This window comes from Saccopteryx leptura, chromosome 1, assembly GCF_036850995.1.
Source record: "Saccopteryx leptura isolate mSacLep1 chromosome 1, mSacLep1_pri_phased_curated, whole genome shotgun sequence".
Lineage (NCBI taxonomy): Eukaryota > Metazoa > Chordata > Mammalia > Chiroptera > Emballonuridae > Saccopteryx > Saccopteryx leptura.
The window spans coordinates 378,033,201-378,057,685 of NC_089503.1; the positions used below are offsets into that span (position 1 = coordinate 378,033,201).

Below are 24,485 nucleotides of genomic sequence, written 5' to 3' on the forward strand. Positions count from 1 at the left end.
ATTGGAGCAAAGTTTGCCGGGGCGCCAGGGATGGCTCTGTGGCCTCTGCCTCAGGCGCTAGAATGGCTCTGGTTGCAACAGAGCAAGATGGGCAGAGCATCGCCCCCTGGTGGGCATGCCGGGTGGATCCCAGTCCGGCGCATATGGGAGGCTGTCTCTCTGCCTCCCTCCTGCTTCTCACTTCGGGGGGGGGGGGGGGGAAGATGTTCAACAACTAGCTATTAAGGAAATTCAAATTAAGATCACAATGAGATACTACCACACACCTGTCAAAATTGCTAAAATAATGGTAGCACCAAATATTGGCGTAGAGATACTGGATCCCTCATACACCACTGGTAGGAACACAATATAGGAAAACTTTATTTTAAAATGAAATATGCAGTTACCAGAAGCCCCAGCAATTGCATTCTTAGGCATTTATTTCAGAGAAATGAAAACTTATGTTTGCACAAAAACTTATATCCAAATGTTCACAGACACTATTCAGAATAGCCCCAAAGTGGGCTATTGAGCCTAAATGTCTCTCAAGGTGTTAACAGATTAAACAGACTGTGGTACATCCATACCATGAAATACTACTCGGCAATAAAAAGGAGCTACCTACCCATACAACAGCCTGGAAGGCTCACTCTCACTTATGCGAGCGAAAAAAGCCAACCTCGAGAGATAACAAACTTTCTGAGTCCATTTATATATAACATTTAAAAAATAAAATGAGAGAGACAGAGACCAGAGCAGCAGTTCCCAGGTGTCAGGGCTGGGGAGAGGCGGAGCCCGTGGTGATGGACGCGTTCCGCTTCTTGACGGTGGTGGTGGTTACCTGGATCTACACATGACAAGACCGCACAGAACTACACACACAGAGGAGATGGGGAAAGGAGAATGCACTGTGGGCGGCACCAACGTCGTCATCCTGGTTTCGATGTTGCACCTGTGTTTATACACGATGCTGCCGCTGGGGGACCTGGAAGGTCTGTATGAGCTCCCTGAACATTTTCTTCTGCAGCATCCTGTGATTCTATAGTTATTTCAAAAATCTTAAAAAGCCTACCAGAGATGCATACTGACATATTTACAGATTAAATGATACAGGTCTTAGATATGCTTTAAAAAATATTCCAGGAAGAAAAAAAGGGAAAAAGTGGGGGAAAAACCCTAGATGAAACACATATACAGGGGAAACAGATATACTTTCTAATTTTGGGTTTTAAAATTTCCAAAATAAAGTTTCAGATAGTTTCCAGGGGGACCTAGTTAACAGACGGGGTGAGCCTCATTTACCTGCTTCCAGACCTACTGCCATGACTTCTGAATACAAACTAAGTTCAAAGCTTATAAAACTGTTCATTTACGAAGTTTTCCTCACGACCTTGCATCAAGAGCTCACACACCACATTCTTAATCTGGCTCTGTTTACTGCTTTTTCCCTCCAAGAACTCCCCCCAAATTATAAAAAATAGGACTCTGTAAATGTACACTGAGAAGTAGGCACAGATGTTCCACAGCAGTATGTCACTGGTCTAACCGTCACCCAGCGTGTTCTCCAGGGCACAGCCTCTACAGTCCCCGCAGCAAACGGTGACTCCTTCCCAAATCCCACCTTCTCCTTAGCGAACGGCACGCGGGCCTTAGCTTTGGACAGTACCCGCAAGAGGACCTGCGGGAATACTGACCAGGTGACTGTGCCCGAGCAGCGAGGGCAGACAGCAAGCTGGGAGGTCTCCTCCTGCCTCTGCCAGGATTCAGACTTGGGACTGGAGTCCAACTCAACAGACCAAGAATCGCCAAAAGCCAAATCACCAAGTCCAAGGGGTCCGCACTGGCCCCTTGACTGCTTTTGATGGCAGGTGTTCCAGGGCCCCATAAACCTGGAAAAGCTTTCCTTGGTCCAGAGCTGGGGATCCCCTTTTCTCACTCGGGTCCTCTCTTCAGTTCCTGACAGCTCTTCCCCTCTGGGTGACAGGATGGAGGGCCCCAGACAACAGGGAGCCCAGAGGGCCAAGGAGCCTGCTGTCAAGTGAGTCCCCAAGCACGGGAGAGGAAGCCGTGTAGAAGTTCAGCACGGACCTGAGGGCGCTAACCCGGGGAACTCCTCTATGCCGCATTAATTCCCAGCTGCCCCTGGCGTTCCTCTTCCTCGGACTGCTTTTCAAGTCTCTTCCTTTGGAGACCAGCCAAAGGTAGCAGCCTGCCCAGCATCTGCCCTAAACTCGCGTTTTCTGGCCTGCGGGGCACAGGAGGATGGAGTCTCTCCCCGGGAGGCAGGCAGGTTCTGGAAGAGCACCGTGGCCGGCCTGCAGGCTCCTCTGGGCCATGTCCCTGCGAGGTGGGAGCGCAGCTTCGCGTCTGTGCCGGCCTCCCTCCCTCCCGCACACAGAGCGGAGCAGGCTTCCCAGCCCTCGCGGTCTCACCCCTCCCGCTACCCCCCACAAATCCCTCCCTGGCGTTTCATGGTGATTCCTCCATCCAGTCCCGGCGCACGACAGCACTGCAGCGCTCCTGCCAGAGGAGACTTCTTCTGGGATGGGGCCGGACAGGGTGGCAGTCCCAAGCGCACATTCCACGAGGGACGCTGAAGGACACATCTGTCGGGAGGGAGTGCTCATCACACACTGGTGAGCGAATCCGGGCGCTGGAGCGCAGTGCTCTCCAACATGACGTGTCTGCCCACACCGCCCGACTCCTGCCGGCCCTAGATCAAGGGGGGACGCGTGGGCTTCCCGCTTCCAAGATGAAGGGAAGGGAAAGTGACCTTCAGTCCATGCAACAGGGCACGCAGAGCCCAGGGGAGGGGAGGAATAAGAACGAGGCTCTAGGACGACAAACTGGTGCTACAGATGATCTGTGAGTCCACAGAAGGGTCCGGGCAGCCGGAAATACCAACGAGGCCAACAGTCTCTCTGGAGGCAGCAAGGAAGGCCCAGAACCTTCTCTCCTGCCGCTTCCCTGGTCCTTCGGGTTCAGAGGGGTCTGGTCCTGTGAGAATAAATGGAGTCATCGGCTGCTCCTACGCCCCACAGTGTGGCCTGGTTGATTAAGAAAGCCTCGTTATTACCATCATATCTTCCTCGGCTCAAACATCCAGGGAAAACAGGAAATGTTAATACAGAGTTTGCTTTTAAAATCATGCTCGGTCACACCCAGCAGCCGTGGCTGGACCACGGGGAGGCCACCCTCTTTGCTTCCCTCGAGTGGCTTTAACTCCCCCAGGAGGGTGGCGCTGCGTCTCTGTACAAGGCAGGCTTCCTTTTCAGCTCACGAGAGAGACCTAGAAAGAAGAGCAACCCATGGAGCCTGCCTGGTGGGGGCCCCACCTGCTGGCCTTCTAGGAGGCAACAACTCCAGGGCGGTGAGGGTTGGTCCTGGGGCTGTAGGAACCTCCATGCAATGGGAGGTACACACAGGAAATCACTAAGGAGAGGACAAGGAAACTACTTGCTCTCATCAGAGTAGCTTCCCCAAGGTTCAGACCCCCTGGTGAACCTCCACTTTCTGCCAGGAGGCAGAGAAGACCAGCTCGGTTGGCCGGAGAAGCCTGTCTGCACCCCAGCCCCCAACTCACTTCTTCCTGCGGATCTTGGGCTTCTTCACGGGCCGCAGGTAGGGGTTATCGATGACGTTCTCCTCCCCGTTCCGGCTCCCGGACAAGGACGCGTTCTGCTGCAGCGCAGAGGTGTTCTCCTTCTCAGCTCCAGAGTCATCCTTTGAGCGAAAGTCGAAATGAAGAACTACTATTAGCATCCCTCTCACGGAGAGATTGGGGGCTCAGGGACCATGCTCCTTCTGAAGTGCCCATCTCTGCCGCACACGAGACGACAGTGGCCCAGCAGCGGCTGGCTGTCAGAGAAAGGGGAGACCTACAGCTCTGGCAGTGGAGCACAGAGCACAACACCCCAAGCTGTTGACAAGGCAGGGACATGAATCAGAACAGAGACCAGGGAGAGGCAGGGGGTCAGGGGCTAAAATTTAGGTGCTCAAGAAGGAAGCCCCCTATGGGGAGATGAAGAAAAAGAGAAGTGACCCTCTATGCTCTGCAGGACTGAGACATGGGGTCAGAACAGATCATACGCTGAGGGTTTCTCCCGGACCAAAGCTAATGTAAAGCAGGAGATGTTCCCCCCCCCCCAATTCTCAAATATCTGGTACTTGTCACATGGTACCAATGGTCATACTACAGCAGAGGCCAGAGGTGTCTGGCACCAACATGGGAGCATCTACAACAGCCCTGCTGGCAGCCTGGAGACCAGGTCTCTCACAGTTTGGGTTTTTTCTTTTCCTTCCTTTTTTTTTTTTTAATTTTTAATTTTTATTTATTCATTTTTAGAGAGGAGAGAGAGAGGGAGAGAGAGAGACAGAGAGAGAGAAGGGGGGAGGAGCTGGAAGCATCAACTCCCATATGTGCCTTGACCAGGCAAGCCCAGGGTTTCGAACCAGCGACCTCAGCATTTCCAGGTCGATGCTTTATCCACTGCGCCACCACAGGTCCTTTTTTTTTTTTTTTTTAAGTGAGAGGACGGGAGATAAGTGAGACAGACTCCCACACAGGCCCCAACCATAATCCACCCAGCAACCCCTGCCTGGGGCCGATGCTCAAATCAGTAAGAGGCATTTTTAGTGCCTGAGGCTGATGCTTAGACCAACAAGCTATTCTCAGCGCCTGGGGCTGACACTTGAACCAACTGAGCCACTGGCTGTGGGAGTGGGGGAGAGAGACAAGGGGGAGGAGAGAGAGAAGGGAGAGGAGGCAGAGAGAGGCAGATGGTTGCTTCTCCTGTGTGCCCTGATCTGGAATTGAACCCAGGATGTCCATAACACCAACTGACGTTCTATCCACTGAGCCAACTAGCCAGGACCACGGTTTAGTTTTTGAAATGCTTTTGCAGAAAAGTTCCTAAATTTACATATATGCAGTATGAACCCAATTAGAAATTTTTAAACATCACAATTGTGTGTAAACAGAAAAAAAATTTTAAAAACTGTTTCTGCGAATATGGGTGATTAATTCTCCTTTCCTTATTTATATTCCTAGTTTCTAAACTCTGTAAAATGAGCAGAGCAGGGGAAGGGGATGCAGAGCCTGACCTGGAAGCTCACTCCTAAGTGACCGTAGGGACGGAGACGCTGGCTGGGCTGTGCCTCTTGGTCACAGGCCAAAGGTTCTGTCGCTGGGATTCCCGCTCTGTAACTGAGGCAGAAGAGGACCTGACCTCCACTAGCAGACCCTCTGGTCAAGGGACAGCAGGGCGGAGGGCACCGTGGTCAGACGGCACAAAACGAACAGCAGCCTGTCCCCCCAAGACCGCGGGCCTCGCAGGAACCTGAAGAGACCGGGTCACCTCCGGCTTCCCTGCCCCTCCTGCACTGTCCCATCCATCGTGCTCTCCCCAAGGACCCCATCCCATACTTTTCTTCTCCAACACCTGACCCGGTGGGACCACAAGGTGGCTCAGCGCCACTGTGGACCTTCCGGAAGCTCTCCGGAAAGCGAGTGCCCCAAGGTGAACCTAGGTCCTAGCCCATGCCAGACAGAGGTCTGACCACCAGCCCGGCCTTGGCTGTGGCTCCTACCCTTTCTACAGTTCTTTATGGCTTGACTTAGTAACTATCCCCCTCCTTCTCATTTCCCTGTGGTCAACAAACACCCTATCTTTAGAGTTACTGGAAGGTCACTTCAACTGCACCTTCAGTGTTTCCTGAAATAAGGACGGAGGTGACACAGGGTGCTGAAAAGCAGCCCTGCGACCTCTGCTGGGGGCACCGAGGCCCCTGCATGCGGCCCACTGTGTCCCATGAGGCCGGGATGCGGGTCCCAGTCCTGGGACCACGGCTTCTCTTCTCCCAGGCCCAGCTCCTGAAAAGGCCACTTCCTCGCCTCCTCAGGGACAGGCAGCCTTGAGATGGGGAGAGACAGGAGGGAGACAAGAAGCGAAGCACCAAACTGACCAAGACTGTGAAGACAGGGGGGACAGAGGGGGTGTCAGGAGCTCCTGGAGCCTGGAAGGGCGGGCCCAGGCAGCGCGTGAACGAGCCCACCAGCGCCAAATAAACAAACGACGGGAACAGTGTTCATAGAAGAGGAGTTTAGACTCTGGGATGACCTGCAGGAGGCAGCGAGTTCAAATGCCAGAGAAAAACCATTGTTACAGCCTAACTTAAAATGAAGAGTGCCTTTATGTTCAAGTAGGTGGAGAATTCCGACCAGGTGAAGTGGAAACTGTCGTAAGAGTCCTTGAGAGGTTAGAGGTGAGGGCCATCGACAGATAAAAGAAGAACCTAAAATACCAGTTATGTAGTCAACTGTGACAATGTCTGTAAATGCTATCGATCGAAAACCACCTCCATGGCCACAGGGGACAGGTTCAAGTCAAGGGAGGCATCCAGGATGAGGCTGAGGGTGGGGACGAGGACACTCCTGTACACAGACACGGGGTGACGGCCAAGACACCCCAATGAGCGCAAACGGCAAGGGGGGCGACATCTGTCACTTTCTGTTTGTGTCTAACAACGAGAAAACTATGTCTCTAGGACACGTAAGGGACTGGTGACCGGCTGTGTAGTAGGCAGGAAAGGGGATAACTGGGAGCAAGGATGAGAGAAAGAACTGTCACCAGACGTCACTCTGTACATTCTGAATTTCGAAACATATGCTTGTATTTGCCAGTCCAACAAAATAACAAGTCCAATCGATTGTAGACAGATTTGTTGCTAGAATGCTTTTCTCAGTCTTTGCACTTAGTTTTTACAGGACAGCACGTGGTATCCAGCCCAAATCACGGGAGGGGGCAGCGGTACGTGCGCTGCGTGTGCCGCGTGTGCCCGGCACCTGACACGCGAGCTCGTGTGTTCTCAGCCCCGGCTTCCTCTGGAGGCAGGTGTTCCTACTCCTGCCTGTACTTGTGCAGAAACAGACTCAGATGTTGGGTAATGCAACCAGTCACGCGTCTGGCAAGTGGCACGGTGTGGATTTGAAGCCAGGCCAGACCGAGTCCCAGGGCAGGCCTCCCTGCCCTCTGCCGCCGGGCCTGGCCTCCGGGCGCCCAGGAGAGCGCTGGCAGCTCCCAGCAGTCTTTCAGCCTCGACTCGCCACCACGACCTCACCGTGCCACCACCAGACGTGTTAGGTAACAGGCGCGTGCCCTTTAACTACTCTGAACCTACAAAGGGGCGACGACGGCTGCTCAGAAGAGTCCTCCTTCCCAGAGGGTGACCCTCCCTCAGCCCATCAGCCAATCACCGTACCTCAGACCAAATTAACTGACTTCAGCCCAGAAGCGAAGAACGACAAGTTCCTCTGCTTTATGTGGAGCCGTGGGCTCCGGCCCTAATTCTGAAAGGAATCCTTCAACATTAAAGAAATGTTGTTCAAGCAAGGAAGAGCGTCAGCAAGTAAGAGCCCTGGTCCTCTCCTCCTCCACCTGGACCTGCTGAAGGCCACCTGGTCATCGCACCGCAGAGGACACAGGCACACCCGGACCAACTCCAACCACTAATGCCTTTGCTTCAAAGCCGGGCCCGTCTCCGGGATGGATGAGTATGGTGACCTGCCGCTAAGGGTCCCTAAGCCTGCGAGGCAGCCAAGCTTCCTGCAGTTCTGGGATCTCCCTTACTTCCTTCCGAGATGTGGAAACAAGAGTGAGCTCTTATCCCTTCTCCTGCCGGCACCCCCCCCCCCATAGCCAGAAAAGAACACCCACAAGTTCCGGTGAGCACTGCTCCTCACCACCTGTCCCTGTACTCACGCACTCTGCCTCCCACCCGGGTGTGTGTGAAGTGTCCGGAATGAGGCTAACCCCTCCACCCGGGCACTGGATCCCACGCCGGGCCACTAGCCCAAGAGCAGCATTCCCCGTTTCTCTCTCCTGCATCAATCTTCCCTGTCTACCAGACCACACCCATCGGCAAGCAAACATCTCTCTTTTATCATAAAAACAAAATCAAAACCCACCTCTCTTAAGTCCTTAATTATCCCTTTAAGTTGCCATTCCACTTTTCTCTTTCCCTTTACTGCAAAAGCCCTTGACACAACTATCTATAGAAGTGCTGGCCAACAGAACTTTCTGTGATGATACACATGTTCCTATCTGCCCTGCCCACTATCCACCTATGGCCAGTAGAAGGCGGCTAGTGCAGCCTGACCTGTGGTTGCGCAGCGGATAAAGCGCTGGCCTGGAACACTGAGGTCGCCGGTTTGAAACCCTGGGCTTGCCTGGTCAAAGCACATACGGGAAGCAACTTCTATGAGCTGATGCTTCCCGCTCCTCCCCCTTTCTCTCTTTCTCTCTTCTCTAAAATCAGTAACATCTTAAAAAATAAAAATAAAATGTGGCTAGTGTAACTAAGAAACAAGATTTTTAGTTTTATTTAAATTAAATTAATTTAAATTAAAACATTCACATGTGCCCTGGCCGATTAAGTTGGTTGCTTAGGTCGGCAAACTGCGGCTCGCGAGGCACATGCTGCTCTTTGGCCCCTTGAGTGTGGCTCTTCAACAAAATGCCACGTGCGGGCGCTACCTCGATAAGGAATGGACCTACCTGTATAGTTTAAGTTTAAAAAATTTGGCTCTCAAAAGAAATTTCAATCGTTGTACTGTTGATATTTGGCTTTGTTGACTGATGAGTTTGCCGACCACTGGACCATTAGAACATCGTCCCAAAGCACAGATTGCCAGTTTAATTCCTGGGCAGGACACACACAGAACAGGTTGATGTTCCTGTCTCTCTCTCTCTCTCTCTCTCTCTCTCGCTCGCTAAAATAACAAACATTAAAAAAATAAAAACAGCCACATGTGGCCAGTGGTGACTGTAATGGACGGCGCAAATCTGTCCTCACAGATGCCAACTTCTCGGCTCCCATTCTGGCTTCACTGCAGGCCCTTGCTCTCATTCTCACTGACCTTGCTCTGGCCAAGGTCACCCATGACATTCACAACCACCAAACCGAATGGACCAATTCTCAGTCCTCACATCACTGACACTAACTGAAGCTTCTGACCCAGGGGATCACTCTTTTCCCTCTGAAATGCTTCCTTCTTTCGGACGTCGGGACACACAGCCTCCTGGCCCTCTGCCTCTGCGCAGGGCCCTCTCACACCCTGAGCGGCAGGAGCCCCGGGCCTCCCAGGGGTGCAGGGCCCTCTCACACCCTGAGCGGCAGGAGCCTCCTGGCCCTCTGCCTCTGCGCAGGGCCTCTCACACCGAGTGGCAGAAACCCCGGGCCTCCCAGGGGTGCAGGGCCTCTCACACCGAGTGGCAGAAACCCCGGGCCTCCCAGGGCGCAGCCTGCTGGCCCCCCGCCTCTGCGCAGGGCCCTCTCACACCCTGAGTGGCAGAAACCCCGGGCCTCCCAGGGCGCAGCCTGCTGGCCCCCCGCCTCTGCGCAGGGCCCTCTCACACCCTGAGCGGCAGGAGCCCCGGGCTTCCCAGGGGTGCAGGGCCTCTCACACCCTGAGCGGCAGGAGCCCCGGGCCTCCCAGGGTCGCACCCTGCTGGCCCTCTGCCTCTGCGCAGGGCCCTCTCACACCCTGAGCGGCCGGAGACTCAGGCCTCCAGGGCGCAGTCTGCTGGCCCTCCCTCCTTGCACGCTTCGCCTTTCTCCTGTTTGCTCACTCCCTAGGAGCTCATCTGGTCTCATGGTTTTAGACACTACGTACACATATGACTCTCAAATTTGCACCTATAGCACTAACAGCTCCTCAAACTCCAACTCATACATCCATTTCTCTACCTGACACCACCACCTGGATGTCTACTAAGCATCTCAAACTTACCTCCTCTAATCCTGAACTCCTGGCTTCTCCCTGCCCCCCATCCACCTGTTCCACCCCACAGTCTTCCCTGTCACGGCTAACGGCAACTCTTATCTCTCCTGCTGTTCAAACAAAAGACCTTGCATTTACCTTCAACTCTCCTCCTCTCCCATCTCCCATCCACCCATCAGTTGGCTCTACTATGGAAACAATCCAGAATTGGACCGATAATTCATCTGGTCACGTCATTATCTTCGGTTCCACCACTATCTCTCAGTTTACTACAAGAGCCTCCCGTCTGCTCCTACCCCGACCTGTTCGTCTCGACACAGCAACCTGACTGAGGCTGGTGACAAGCCCCCGTCAGCTCTGAGAGAAACATAGCCTTAACATCTGACTCCCCCATGAGCTCCCCCCTCATCTCCTGCCCTCCTCTCCCCCTTGTTCGTGCCACTCGGGCCACCCTGATGGCCTTGCTCCTCCTCAGCACAACAGCTTCCACCTCAGAACCTTTGCATCCTGTTCCCACTGAGCAGTGCTCTGCCCCCACGTATGTGTATGCTTCGTTCCTCTGAGGTCTCGACTCACAAGTCACCTTCTCAGTCACCCTAATTCCACGTGGCCCCATGCCCACAGCGGCTCCCCATCTCCTAATTTATTATTTCACACCTTAGCTCCATGAGGGCAGAAAATTCTACTGGTTTTGTCTCCTACTGACCCCACCGGCTCTGGCAGGTGCTCACTCACTCTTTATTGAATGAATGAATGAATGAACCCCCAGGACACGGACTTATCTCTCCTGCTACAGATCAGTCACACTGAGATCGTCACAAACCCATTATGCAAGTCCCTAACGTACAGGCAGAGACCTGGTATAGGGCATGTCCATTTCCCAAGGTGATAGACAGGCTGAGGGCAGTGCAGGCTAGCGTGGGGGTCACTCGGGAGCAGGCAGAAGGCGGGACCCACCGTGATGTGCAGGGGGAGGTTCTCCGTGTCCGTCTGCTCGTCCTGCTCCGAGGAGTCCGTCTCCTCCATCTGCTGCATCTCCAGTTCAGACGGAAGAAGAGCCGTCAGGTAGGGGATGGTGAAAGGCCTGGCGGCGATCACTGTGGGGTCGGGAGAGAAGCACACACTCGCTGTCAGGGCCGTGCAGCTGGCTGGGAGCCTCGCACCAGGTCAGGGAGCCGCACTGAATGAGGACAGTGGTCGACACAGAGCACTTACCCGTGCCCGGCCATGTCCCACAGACCTCACACGTGCCGTCTCTAACCCTCACCTCCACCACCACAGCTAAGTATAACGACCCACCCCATTATATATGCGAGAAACCTGAGACAGCGGGTTCAACGACCTCCTGCAGCACACAGAAAGGGGCCGAGTGGGATCTGACCTTGAGTGACAGAACTTTAGAGCCTGGTTCCCTCAAGGGCCACTACATCAGACAGGACTGGGGCCGACTCCTAGTAAGCCGTCAGCTCAGTGATCGCACGCCCACGGCCAGGTGAGCTCTGTAGGCCTCATTTCTAGAGCAGACGTATCGATCCCATCAGCCTGCCTAAGGATTCAAGTCCAAGTGCTGAGCGTGAGAACTCCGCCTGTAAGTGTATCCTCTGAGCTAGAGGGCCCGGCAGGTAAATGAGCGTTCCCGTTCTTCCAGAAAGCACTGAGGAGCCTGACCAGGCGGTGGCGCAGTGGATGGAGCTTCGGACTGGGATACAGAGGACCCGGGTTCGAGACCCCGAGGTCGCCAGCTTGAGTGCGGGCTCATCTGGTTTGAGGAAAAGCCCATCAGCTTGAACCCAAGGTCGCTGGCTCCAGCAAGGGGTTGCTCGGTCTGCTGAAGGCCCGCAGTCGAGGCACATATGAGAGAGCAATCAATGAACAACTAAGGTGTTGCAACGCGCAATGAAAAACTAATGATTGATGCTTCTCATCTCTCTTCGTTCCTGTCTGTCTCTCCCTGTCTATCCCTCTCTCTGGCTCACTCTCTGTCTCTGTAGAAAATAAATAAATAAAAATTAAAAAAAAAAAAGAAAGCACTGAGGATGAGAAGCAATTGTTGACAAAATGAGTAAGTCTCTGTGTGGTAGAATGTGACTCTCGGGAAACTGGGTTTGAAAGCTACTCGCTGTGTGGCCTTGGGCAATTACTTCCCTGCTCCTCCGCACAAGCCCAGGCTTCCTACAACGGTGTTAGTAACAGCTCCTAACTCAGAGGCACCCAAGAGAATTTCATGAGATGATTTAAGGGACACGGTTAGCACAGCGTCTGGCACTTAATAACTTAGCTGCTACTACTGGGGGCGGGGGGGGGGGCGACAGGCACACAGCGACCACTCGCTCTCTGAATGAATCACCCAAACCCATCTCCCCTGTTCACCTCTGGAAAACACGAGGCTTACCGAGACGAACGACTCGGTCACACAGGGAAATGGTCATTCCGAGATGAGAAATCACACGAGAGGGTACCCCTGTGAGGACGTGGTGAAGGGCAGGGCCTGGCAGGTGTTCTGTAACTGTCCCGCCCCAATACCACTGTCCCTTCCACTACCAGGGCTGCCACTTCCACTGCATGAGTCTCTCTGACGCCCAGGGCTCAGGCACTCTGGAGGTAACGTAAACTCAGTGTATCTCAGATGGCCCATCCCAACAGAGGCCGTAACTGTTCAGAGGCCTCAGTTAGGGACAAGGCCCTTACGACCTGAGACAAGGAGCCAGAAATCTGAGAAATGAGATACCCCCAAGACAAGGACATTGTCTCTTCCTCCCATGTCGAGAGTAAGGGAAGACAGACGCTGTGACTATCTCAGATGATAGTCTGAGAGGGCGCATGGAGGGGACAGAGTCTCACATGGAAACGTGCTGACATCATCTGTGAAGAGACTCTGGGTCTCGCCGGTCTTGGCCATGAAGCGGGTGAGTGCCCGCTCCACGTCACGTCTCTGGGATGCAGCCTTCTCCCGCAGGACCTGGTAGTCAGACACGGGCTCACGGTACGTCTGAAAGAACAGCAAAGGCACCGGAATAGTACCAACGGCTCATTCTGCTCGCCCTGGGGCCCTGCCTTGCTGTTTCTCTACCCTTCCACCATCACTGAGAAGAGACCCCCAAAGGCCAATGGAAGGGCAGAGCTATCATTAGTATTTGTTTTTCATCTGAAAAGTCAAGAAACATACAAGTATTTGCTCTACACGGACCCTGGGCTTTCACTTAGCTCCGTGACAGCCGGTCTCAGGTCTAGGACGAGCAGGACCCCTCAGAGGAAACCCTGACAGGGACCACCAGGCCTTCAGCGTGATGCGACATCTTACAGGACATGAGTGGCTGGTTAAATGGATGTGTGGACTGTCCTGTCTTGTCATCTTAAACCAGCCTTCACAAAATGGACATGTTGTCTCAAAAGATTCCCCCAAAGACTACAGACTGACATTACTGTAAGTGCAAGGGGACAGGAAACGGAAGGCCCGACACCCCTCCTGCTCTCGGTCCCGAGCTCCTTGGCAGTCACTCTGCGGAGTGAGACCTGGCTGAGATCTAATCACAGGAGAAGTCGGCCAAAACATTTCAACTCGTGATGGTACAGGTGATACTGTCACAGTGACCAAAACACCAGTAAACTACTCATTGTGATAAGGAGATAGGATTTTTTTTTTTTAGAGAGGCTTTTAAAAAAAGGCACATGAAAACATCCCCACTGCTTCAATGTTAATTCAGGTGTGTCACCTACACACAGTTCCCAAGTCCACACCCAAACACAGAAACAGGATTTTCTGTCATGTTTAAAATCATACCAAAATAAAAAATTTGAGTGGATTTTGAACATATTTGTTATAAACATTAAAAATGCAAAACATGCCTGACCAGGTGGTAGCGCAGTGGATAGAGCGTCAATCTGGGATGCTGAGGACCCAGGTTCGAAACCCTAAGGCCACTGGCTTGAGCGCGAGAGAGCTCATCTTGCTCAAGCGTGAGATCATTGACACGATCCCAAAGCTGGTGGGAAGGAAGGAGGGAAAGGAAGGAAAGGAAAGGAAAGAAGGAAGGTTGGTTGGTTATATGAGTAGGGTAAGACCCTGCTCCAATAGGACACATTTCTCTCCCTTGTGAGAAAATGGCCATGTGAGGGCAGAGCCACACACAGAACATCATGTGAGGACCGAGAGCGGGAGTGCTGTCTTTCCAAGCGCGGGAGCGCCCAGGGTGCCCACAAAGCCCTCCCAGCTAGAGGAGGCAAGGGGGAGTTCTGCTACAGGCAAAGCCCTCCCAGCTAGAGGAGGCAAGGGGGAGTTCTGCTACAGGCAAAGCCCTCCCAGCTAGAAGAGGCAAGGGGGAGTTCTGCTACCGGTCTCAGAGAGCAGGGCCCTGGCAACACCCTGATTCTGGACATGTACCTTCCAGACTGTAAGGCAGTAATACATTTCTGTGGTTCTAAGCCACCTAATTTGTGGCACTTTGTCAGGGCAGCTGTAGGACACTAACAGAGACAACTGGTCAAGGGCGACAGCGGTGTTGCAATGGTGAGTGACCATGACCATCTACTCCTGCCCCAGCATCCTGAGGTGTGGAGAAATGTCCCGGAGGACGGCCCCCGACCACCGGCACGAGGCCCTAGTAGCACCAGTACATGGTGTGGAAGCGGGGACAAAGGAAGTGTGTGGGGGAGGCTCGGGGACTCCTCTGCCCACGCCCTTTCCCAGGAGGGCGAAACCACTCACTGGCAAGTGGGAGCACATCAGAACCGTAGAAGACAATCAGTCTGTCCTCACTCAGACCCAGAACTCAGGTACGATAAGTCCCATTTCACGTTACCACCGAGTACATCGTAAACAATCTTTTCCCCCGGTTTCAAAAATAACTCTTTCTCTATGGAAAATCTGGAGAACCCAGAAAAGCACACACAAAACAACAAGAGTTACCTATGACCCACTAAGAACTGCTATGAAACCTCTGCGGAATATCCTGCCCATCTCTTCTCCACGTGGCCGGGTCCTTGAGTGTTGGTGGGACGCACAAAACTGCTCCCTCCGGCTTCAATTTCTTGTTAACTACACTTTCGTCAGCCAACCGGAGGATATAGCGCTCCTTTGCCAAACCGTTTATCCGTGAGAAAAGGCATTTGGGGTTCTGAGCCCACCGTTCACCCGCACACCTTTGGTCCGACGGGCAGCGGGAACTGGCCGCTCTGCGCCCACCCGTCCCGTCCCCGTCACTCACCGGAGTTTTGATGTAGGTGTGGGGGTCGGGGAACTCAGGAAAATGGCTGGGGATGTGCGGCGGGTGTGGCCGGTTCTGCCCTGCGGTCAGCGCTTTGGGGGTCACTGGCTGGTTGGTCACTGGAGCTGCAACAGAGTCACAACCGATTACTTCCACCGAGGACTTGGGTCTCCATTCAAACCCTCCTGTTCTCAAAGTAAATGCCGGATCCCAATTTTCTGAACAGGTACTTTGCATTTGCTGAGAAACTGAGGCGTTAGGCGGGCTGCTGACTCTCTTCACAGACCCCAGAAAGCAGGGACATGCCCATCAGGGAAAGGAAGCGTGGACTAGTAACAGCAACAGGGGATTGAAAATGGCACCTGCCACTGCTACTGGGGAGGAAGCTCTTCAAAGATGCCAGCTTGAGCCTGACCAGGTGGTGGTGCAGTGGATAGAGTGTTACACTGGGATGCGGAGGATCCAGGTCTGAAACCCTGAGGTCGCCGGCTTGAGTGCAGGCTCATCCAGCTTGAGCCCGGGGTCACTGACTTGAGCGTGGGATCAGAGACATGAGCCCAAAGGTCGCTGGCTTGAAGCCCAAGGTCGCTGGCTTGAGCAAGGGGTCACTAGCTCTGCTGAATCCCCCCCGGTCAAGGCGCGTATGAGAAAGCAATCAATGAACAACTAAAGAGCCGTAAGGAAGAACTGATATTTCTCATCTCTCATCCTTCCTGTCTGTCTGTCCCTATCTGTCCCCCCCGCCCATCTCTCTCACACACACACAAAAAAGATGCCATCTTGAAACACGTGATGGAAAAATAACCTAGTGACCCCTCCCAGGCCCTCCAGGTCACACTGGTTACCCCCAGCTCAGCTCATGGCGGTCAGTGTCTATCACAGGCACAGGTCACAGAACTTTTGGTATAGACAGGGAGTAAATATTTCAGATTTTGCAAGCCATACAATCTGTCATCACTGCTTAATGCCACCATTATAGCACAAAAGCAACCAAAAGTAAGTACACATGGCTATGTTCCAATAAAACTTTATTCACAAAAACAGGCAGTGGGCCAGATTAGGCCTACAGACCACAGCGTCCTGGCCCGTGATCTAAGGAAGAACAGGAGCTTTAGCATGTTGCAAGCAGCAGCAGCTGCCCGGTGGGGCTAAAGCACGAGGCCCACAGCAACATCTCAGAGACGGTGCTCCTTCCTGGCGACTGCACTTCACATCCCCGGCCTATCGGCCCAAGCAGAGATCACACCACAGGGAGCCCCAAATAATGGAAGGGAGCCTGCCACAAGGAAGCAGCTCAGCAAACTGATCCCTGCCCTATTCAACTAATTCATTCCACACGCATTAACTGAGCGCAAACTGAGCACCTCGGTGCTAAGTCACTTACGGGCCGTGATCACCATCCTCTGAGACCGTTTTGCATAAGCAGGGAGAGTGTCCACATTGAAACCTAAGACGCAGGTAAACAAAAGTTACTGCCCAAACCCCTGGATATTGAACATGGAAGGGACAGTATATTGGGTTGAAAGAGCTTAAACTGTGCCCTGGCTGGATAGCTTAGTTGGTTAGAATATTGTCCTGAAGAGCCAGAGGTTGCTGGTTTGGTCCTCAGTCAGGACACAAGAACAGATTAATGTTCTTGTCTCTCTCTTCCCCTCTATCCCTTCCTCTCTAAAATCAGTAAAAATAAACATTAAAAAAAAAGAGAGAAAGAAATAGCTTAAACTCCCAAGCTTAAACTCTTACATGAGCTCAGAGGAATCCTAAACTGATAACCCTATCAAGCTAAAAGCAGACCAGGAGAACCATAAGGGAATTCAAATACAACTCAGCAGGTGGGGCTGACTCCTGGGGACGCCTCTCTCTCCCATGACTCCAGCTGAGCTACACTGAAGAACTGGAAACTTGAGTACTCACCCATCTCAACGAGTGTGACCACAATATCCGACAGCGTGGGCTGGGTCCTGGCTGTGTGCTCACAGTAAGACTTAGCGCTCCTTCCAATTTCTGAAATGTCTGGGAATGGATCAAAGGCATGAAGTCTTATTCTCAGTTCCCAAAACGTTAAGCACAGAATTACCATATGAGCCAGCAATTCAGCTCCTGGGTGTATACCCAAACGAATTGATAGAAGGAACTCAGACTCTTGGACACTGATGTGCGTAGCAGAATCATTCACAGTAGCCTAAAGATGGAAAGGACTCAGTGCCCATCAACAACTGAATGGATGGATACAAGGGGTCTACCCATACAATGGAATATTATTTAGCCATAAAAAAGGGGCGAAGTTCTGACACCTGCTACAGTATGGAGGAACCTTGACAATATTATGCTAAGAAAATAAGCCAGACACAAAAAATGAAGTCTTTTAAGATTCTAACTATATGACAGAGACAAAAAGTAGATGAGAGTTTACCAGAGGCTGAGGGAAGAGGGGAATACGGAGCTCTTATTCCTGGGTATAGAGTTTCTGTTTGGAATAATGAAAAAGTTCTGGAAACAAATAACGCTGATGGTTTTACAACACTGTGAATATATTTTCTTAAAATTAAGGGATATTTTATTGCTTCATGTTCATTTTGAAATATCCCCTACTATTTTTTTTTTTAACAGAGACAGAGAGATAGACAGGGACAGACAGACAGGAACGGAGAGATGAGAAGCATCAATCATTAGTTTTTTGTTGCGCATTGCGACACCTTAGTTGTTCATTGATTGCTTTCTCATATGTGCCTTGACCACGGGCCTTCAGCAGACTGAGTAACCCCTTGCTCAAGCCAGCAACCTTGGGTCCAAGCTGGTGAGCTTTTTTTTTTTTTTTCTTTTTTGTATTTTTCTGAAGCTAGAAACTGGGAGAGACAGTCAGACAGACTCCTGCATGCGCCCGACCAGGATCCACCTGGAACGCCCACCAGGGGCGACGCTCTGCCCACCAGGGGGCGATGCTCTGCCCCTCTGGGGCGTCGCTCTGCCGCGACCAGAGCCACTCTAGCGCCTGGGGCAGAGGCCAAGGAGCCATCCCCAGCGCCCGGGCCATCTTTGCTCCAATGGAGCCTCGGCTGCTGGACGGGAAGAGAGAGACAGAGAGGAAGGAGAGGGGGAGGGGTAGAGAAGCAAATGGGCGCTTCTCTTGTGTGCCCTGGCCGGAAATCGAACCCGGGACTTCTACACGCCAGGCCGACGCTCTACCACTGAGCCAACCGGCCAGGGCCTGGTGAGCTTTTTTTGTTCAAACCAGATGAGCTCACATTCAAGCTGGCGACCTCGAGGTCTCGAACCTGGGTCCTTCCGCATCCCAGTCCAACGTTCTATCCACTGCGCCACTGCCTGGTCAGGCAACACTGTGAATATATTTAATGTCACTGAATTGTACACTTAAAAATGGTTAAAATGGTAACTTGTATGCTATATATAACTTTCCACCAAAGGAAAAAAGGTCTTATTGTCTGTAATGCCTGCCTAAAGCTGAACCTCCATATGAGTCATGAGGCCTGACCTGTGGTGGCGCAGTGGATAAAGCATCGACCTGGAAACACTGAGGTCGCAGGTTCAAAACCCTGGACTTGCCTGGTCAAGGCACAAATGGGAGCTGATGCTTCCTGCTCCTCCTCCTTTCTCTCTCTCCTTCTCTCACTTTCCTCTCTACAATGAATAAAAGGGGTTTTTCTGTGTTTTTTTTTTAAAAAAAGAGTCATGCTCAAGTCATTCAGGGGAAAGGGGAAAGTATGAAGCTGGACTCCATGAATAATGGGCTTCAGAAGTAGATGGAAGGTTTCATGAAAGCTGAACCTATGCTCAATGTTACACACACACACACACACACACACACACACACACACACACACCTTTTTCTGGTACTGGGTCCACAGAACTTATCAGATGTAAAAGGGATCCAAAACAGTATGGAACACCTGCTCTGGAGGCCTAATGGTCCAGAAGATAGAAGCAAGTAGTGCTTGACAGGGAAGGGTGTTTCCCTGAAACCCTATCACCAACTCGGCATGCTGCCCTGAGCAAGTCACTCACACTAGCCTCCACCATGACAACGGTGGGCAGCATCTTTTTACTGAGGGGAAATCTAAAAGGAACTATTAGTCCATTCCTTCAGGACAAAAGTTCTCAAAGTGTGGTCTAGAAATCCCTGCAGACCCTGAAAACCCTTCCAAAGCCCACAGGTCAAAACTGTTTTCATAGTAAAATTAAGACTCTTTTTTTTTTTCCTTTTTCTTCTTTTTTTTCCCTTCAAGTTAAAAAACCATATATATATATATTTTTTAATTTATTGATTGATTTTATAGAGAGGAAGGGAGAGAGAGACAGTAACGTGGATGTGTTCCTGTATGCGCCCTGACCAGGGATCTAACCCATGACCTTTGTGTATCAGGACGATGCTCTAACCAACTGAGCTATCCAGCCGGGACAACAGTCTTTGACTTTTTTACTCATTCGGTCATGTAGTTCTCCAGAGGTCATAGGACCTGCGATGACATCATGGCTCTGATGGATGATAAATCATACGCTTATGTTCATTTTTATGTTTGTAATATCCTGTTTTACTTTCTCATATGGAAAAACATTATATATATTATCCAAATCATGTATATACAATTCTACAGGGTCCTCAATATTTAAGAGTCCATAGGGGTTCTAGGCCAAAAAGTCTGATATCACTGCTTTATGAAAACATTTGGGCCTGACCTGTGGTGGCGCAGTGGATAAAGCGTCAACCTGGAAATGCTGAGGTCGACAGTTCGAAACCCTGGGCTTGCCTGGTCAAGGCACATATGGGAGTTGATGCTTCCAGCTCCTTCCCCCTTCTCTCTCTCTCTCTCTCTGTATCTCCCTCTCCTCTCTAAAATGAATAAATAAAAATAAAAATTAAGCCTGACCTGGTGGTGGCGCAGTGGATAGAGCATCGGCCTGGGATGCGGAAGGACCCAGGTTCGAGACCCCAAGGTCGCCAGCTTGAGTGCGGGCTCATCTGGTTTGAGCAAGGCTCACCAGCTTGGACCCAAGGTCGCTGGCTCCAGCAAGGGGTTGCTCAGCCTGCTGAAGGCCCGCGGTCAAGGCACATGTGAGAAAGCAATCAATGAACAACTAAGGTGTTGCAACGCGCAATGAAAAACTAATGATTGATGCTTCTCATCTCTCTCTGTTACTATCTGTCTATCCCTCTCTCTGACTCACTCTCTGTCTCTGTAAAAAATAAATAAATTAATTAATTTAAAAAAAATTAAAAAATAAAAATTAAAAAAAACAAAACCAAAAACATTTGGTGTGTAACAGTTCCAAATGTCAGAGAGCCACCACACCCCAGATCTGGGCAGCCCATATCTAGTGACTGATCAACACAGAAGTATAAAGACAGCACCTTTCCACCTGATGAGGGAGACTTGATAAGCAATTACCATCCTAGAGCTCCCCACTGAGGTGGCCAATTTTTTTTTTTTTTTGTATTTTTCTGAAGTTGGAAACAGGGAGGCAGTCAGACAGACTCTCGCATGCGCCCCACCGGGATTCACCCAGCATGCCCACCAGGGGGCGATGCTCTGCCCATCGGGGCATCGCTCTGTTGCGACCAGAGCCATTCTAGCGCCTGAGGCAGAGGCCATGGAGCCTTCCTCAGCGCCCGGGCCAACTTTGCTCCAATGGAGCCTCGGCTGCAGGAGGGGAAGAGAGAGACAGAGAGGAAGGAGAGGGAGAAAGGTGGAGAAGTAGATGGGCGCTTCTCCTGTGTGCCCTAGCTGGGAATCGAACCCGGGACTCCTGCACGCCAGGCCGACACTGAGCCAACCGGTCAGGGCCTGAGGTGGCCAATTTTTTGTTTGGCTTACATTGTGGTTCAACTTCTCCTTCTACCTAACCCTTTCTCTCACTTCCATTCATAGTTGTTGACCCCCCCAAAACACCTTAAATACCCCCTCCCTCATCCCATCCTAACCTCCAAAAAAGCCCAAACAGGGAACTACATTATATCCTAAACCTCAAGATATTTCCTTTTAAAAGCGTATTTTTCCTGTCCTGTAAAACTTATTCACCCTTACTCTGTATCTTTATACATAACACAGCATTTGATTACATCATGTAGTAGTATCTGTTCTGTAAGAATTAATCCTAACTCTCCAACAAAGCTCTAAGTTCTGCCTGACCAGGCGGTGGCACAGTAGATAGAGTGTCGGCCTGGGATGCGGAGGACCCAGGCTCGAGACCCCAAGGTCTCGCTTGAGCGAGGGTTCATCTGGTTTGAGCAAAGCTCACCAGCTTGGACCCAAGGTCGCTGGCTTGAGCAAGGGGTCACTCAGTCTGCTGTAGCCCCCAAGTCAAGGCACATGTGAGAAAGCAATCAATGAACAACTAAAGTACTGCAACGAAGAATTGATGCTTCTCATCTCTCTCCCTTCCTCTCTGTGTGTCTCTATCTGTCTCTCTCTCTCTCTCTCTAAGACTCTCTCGGTCACCAAAAAAAAAGCTCTAAGTTCTTTGAGTATAGAACACAAACAGCAATAATAAAAGCACCTACAAGCCATCAAGAGCGTACAATGTTCCAGCATCAACTAACTGATGTATTTACTCAGTTAACTCACTCATTTCACAATTCCATGAGGTGCAAATCATTACTACATTTTATAAATGAGGAAATTAAGAGTCAGGAGGTTTAGCAACTTGCCCAAGTTATTAAGCGGCAGAGTATGACTTACACCTAGGTCTATTTGATTCTGAAACCTGTATGTCACTTTATTATGTTCTTCTTTTTCTTAAATCCTCTCAAACACTATCACAATGCAGGACACAGCACAGATGTTTGATTGACCTGGAGGCCTGTTTCCTGGTACTTACAGCTCTGTAGCATTTCTGTCAATGTTTCCACTGATGCTTTCTCAGCACTCTCAAACCCTGCCTCTGTCAGCAAGGAGCTCACCACCACTTGCAGGGTTCGCCTCCGGGCCAGATGGTAGTTATCAGCAGGGTTAGTGGACTGTTTACCTCCCGATCTCTGTGAATCAACAGCCCAGAAAGAGAAGATTTTCATCCACTGGACAAGGATGCAATCACATAGTTCATACATCATAAATGGCAAGCAAATGTTCTTTTGCTAAATAAATATTTATTCATCAGTGCTTAAAAAGATGTGATAGGGGCCCTGGCGGGTTGGCTCAGCGGTAGAGCGTCGGCCTGGCATGCGGGGGTACCCGGGTTCGATTCCCGGCCAGGGCACATAGGAGAAGCGCCCATTTGCTTCTCCATCCCCGCCCCCCTTCCTCTCTGTCTCTCTCTTCCCCTCCCGCAGCCAAGGCTCCATTGGAGCAAAGATGGCCCGGGCGCTGGGGATGGCTCCTTGGCCTCTGCCCCAGGCGCTAGAGTGGCTCTGGTCGCGGCAGAGCGACGCCCCAGAGGGGCAGAGCATCGCCCCCTGGTGGGCAGAGCATCGCCCCTGGTGGGCGTGCCGGGTGAATCCCGGTCGGGCGCATGCGGGAGTCTGTCTGACTGTCTCTCCCCGTTTCCAGCTTCAAGAAAGATTAAAAAAAAAAAAAAAAAAAAAAATGTGATAGGGCCTGACCTGTGGTGGCGCAGTGGATAAAGCGTCAACCTGGAAATGCTGAGGTTGAGGTTGCCGGTTCAAAACCCTGGGCTTGCCTGGTCAAGGCACATATGGGAGTTGATGCTTCCTGCTCCTCCCCCCTTCTCTCTCTCTCTCTCTCTCTCTCTCTCTCTCTCTCTCTCGCCCTCTCTCTCTCCTCTCTAAAAATGAATAAATAAAAACATTAAAAAAAAAAAAGATGTGATAGCCCTTGATGTTTACACTTACAGGTCTCGGCCAAATAAGTAGTAATTGAGCACCCAAGGGGCTCTAAATACGGGGATAGCCTTTCTGCTTCCGTAAAACTTAAAATTCTAATAAATGGCTGTTTCTTATTTTCTACTTTAGCAGATTATCAGGATATATGGCTTCAGAAACATGCATGATGGGATTGAATTAATAAAATCTCCCAGAATAAATGGTCTCTCTCTCGTTAAACAGGCATGATGGGATTGAATTTATGTCTATGGGGGGGGGGGGAAGATCTCTGTTGTTCCTCCCATCTTCACACCATTTCACTAACAAAGAAAATTAAAACAATAACACATGAGTCTGAGGAGCGAAGGGCAAAGGATAAACAGCTCCAAAAAGTAGACAAGCTCAGTATTTTGAAACAGGAATCCCTCCCAACTTTGGCGAGCCAATAAGAAGACGTAAACGGGCTCTTCGGCCCAATCAGGAGGTGTTCCGGGTTCCCAACCCCGGACCGAGCCAATCAGCACACAGGTCCACCAACTCAGGAGGCCGCCGCCAAGACCCAAAGGGGGGGGGTATGTATGGCCTGAAAGACTTCCCTCCATTCGGAGCTCATGATGGGGATAGATGTCCGGATATAATCTGGTTGCCCAGGCTAGGGGAAAGTTACAGAATGCCCAGACTTCCACAGCTTCGACCCCATGCCTCCCCCGCTTACCGTTCCGGAGCTGCCGGCTCCGGCAGTGGCCATCGTGTCGGCCATCTTGCTCTGGCGTAATGTGCGCGAGCGCAGAGCAGGATGGGATTTGTAGTCGCCGGGCGAAGTGGGGAGGCGAGGGGGCGGGGCGGCGCGCGCGGGTCTAGGTTTTCCGAACCCCCGCGGGGTGGCGGGGGTGGGGTGGGTAGGAGGGGGCTTCTGAAGACCCTGATCACGTGACCTCCAGTGAGCGACGGCTTCATGGCTCCTCAGCGAGCTTCGAAATTAGGTTGGAAAATGCACCCACGGTTTCACACCTCTTTCAACGTGAAATCCTTTTTTCATAAAGAGAACACCTCTGGAACGCCGAAGACGTGACTGTTAGCAATACCTGGCTGGGTCCCGCCTAGGTCCAGTGACACCCTGTCTGCAGGAGGGGCCTGAGCATATATTGTGAGGCTCTCCAGGTGATTTTGAGCGGGAAATTTAGGGAGATCTTATTATATTGGGCTTCAACTCCACAGCCCGCCAGCGGCCCACTTGCAACCAGAACCTAAGGACCACCTAAGCCAGCCAGATCTTCCACTGCACCCTGCGGTCCTCAGTTAATCCGCAGCTATTTGCGGGGCCAGCCGAGAGGCGCAGACGATCGGACGCTCTGTCCCTTGTCTGCCTCACTCCCTGGGCGTGCGGTGCCTGTGACTTTTCTGTTCACTTGCTCGTCAGCCCCTCCGGATGGGGGTTCTTCGTGCGGGGGCTTCTCCTTTTGCGGGTGCCTGGCAGGACACAGACCCTGATTTGAATTCTCACATTCGCTTGCTGTGGGACTACCACACATGACCTGTCTTCACTGTGCCTCAGTTTCCTTTTTTGTGAAACTGGGGTGGGATTGAGAGCAGGTGGGGAATAAACGAGGTAATACAAAGTCTATCTCAGTGCTACATGTGCAGTAAGAGGGCGAGAAACATCGCCTACTGTTGTTTGTTCCCTGGAGGCCCGTGGATGAGTGGCCCTGAAGGCAGGAGGCTGGAAACCAGCGTCGCACCTGCG

General features: G+C 51.6%; 1 protein-coding gene across 2 annotated transcripts; it reads right to left on the bottom strand.

Annotated features, from left to right (window-relative positions):
• Positions 1–329: 329 nt before the first annotated feature.
• On the bottom strand, positions 330–23,506 carry TAF8 (TATA-box binding protein associated factor 8). 2 transcript variants are annotated; one of them, XM_066359427.1, is made up of 9 exons: positions 23,457–23,506; positions 21,802–21,958; positions 16,882–16,980; positions 16,352–16,414; positions 14,968–15,092; positions 12,605–12,752; positions 10,721–10,860; positions 3,566–3,705; positions 330–3,029 (listed from the first exon to the last, which is right to left on the bottom strand). In XM_066359427.1, exons 1-9 carry the CDS (start codon positions 23,499–23,501, stop codon positions 3,011–3,013), a joined length of 936 nt encoding a protein of 311 aa, XP_066215524.1. In that variant the 5' UTR covers positions 23,502–23,506; the 3' UTR covers positions 330–3,010. The 2 variants fall into 2 exon arrangements, with proteins under 2 accessions (XP_066215524.1, XP_066215525.1); XM_066359428.1 differs by having other exon boundaries at positions 330–3,271.
• Positions 23,507–24,485: the final 979 nt, after the last annotated feature.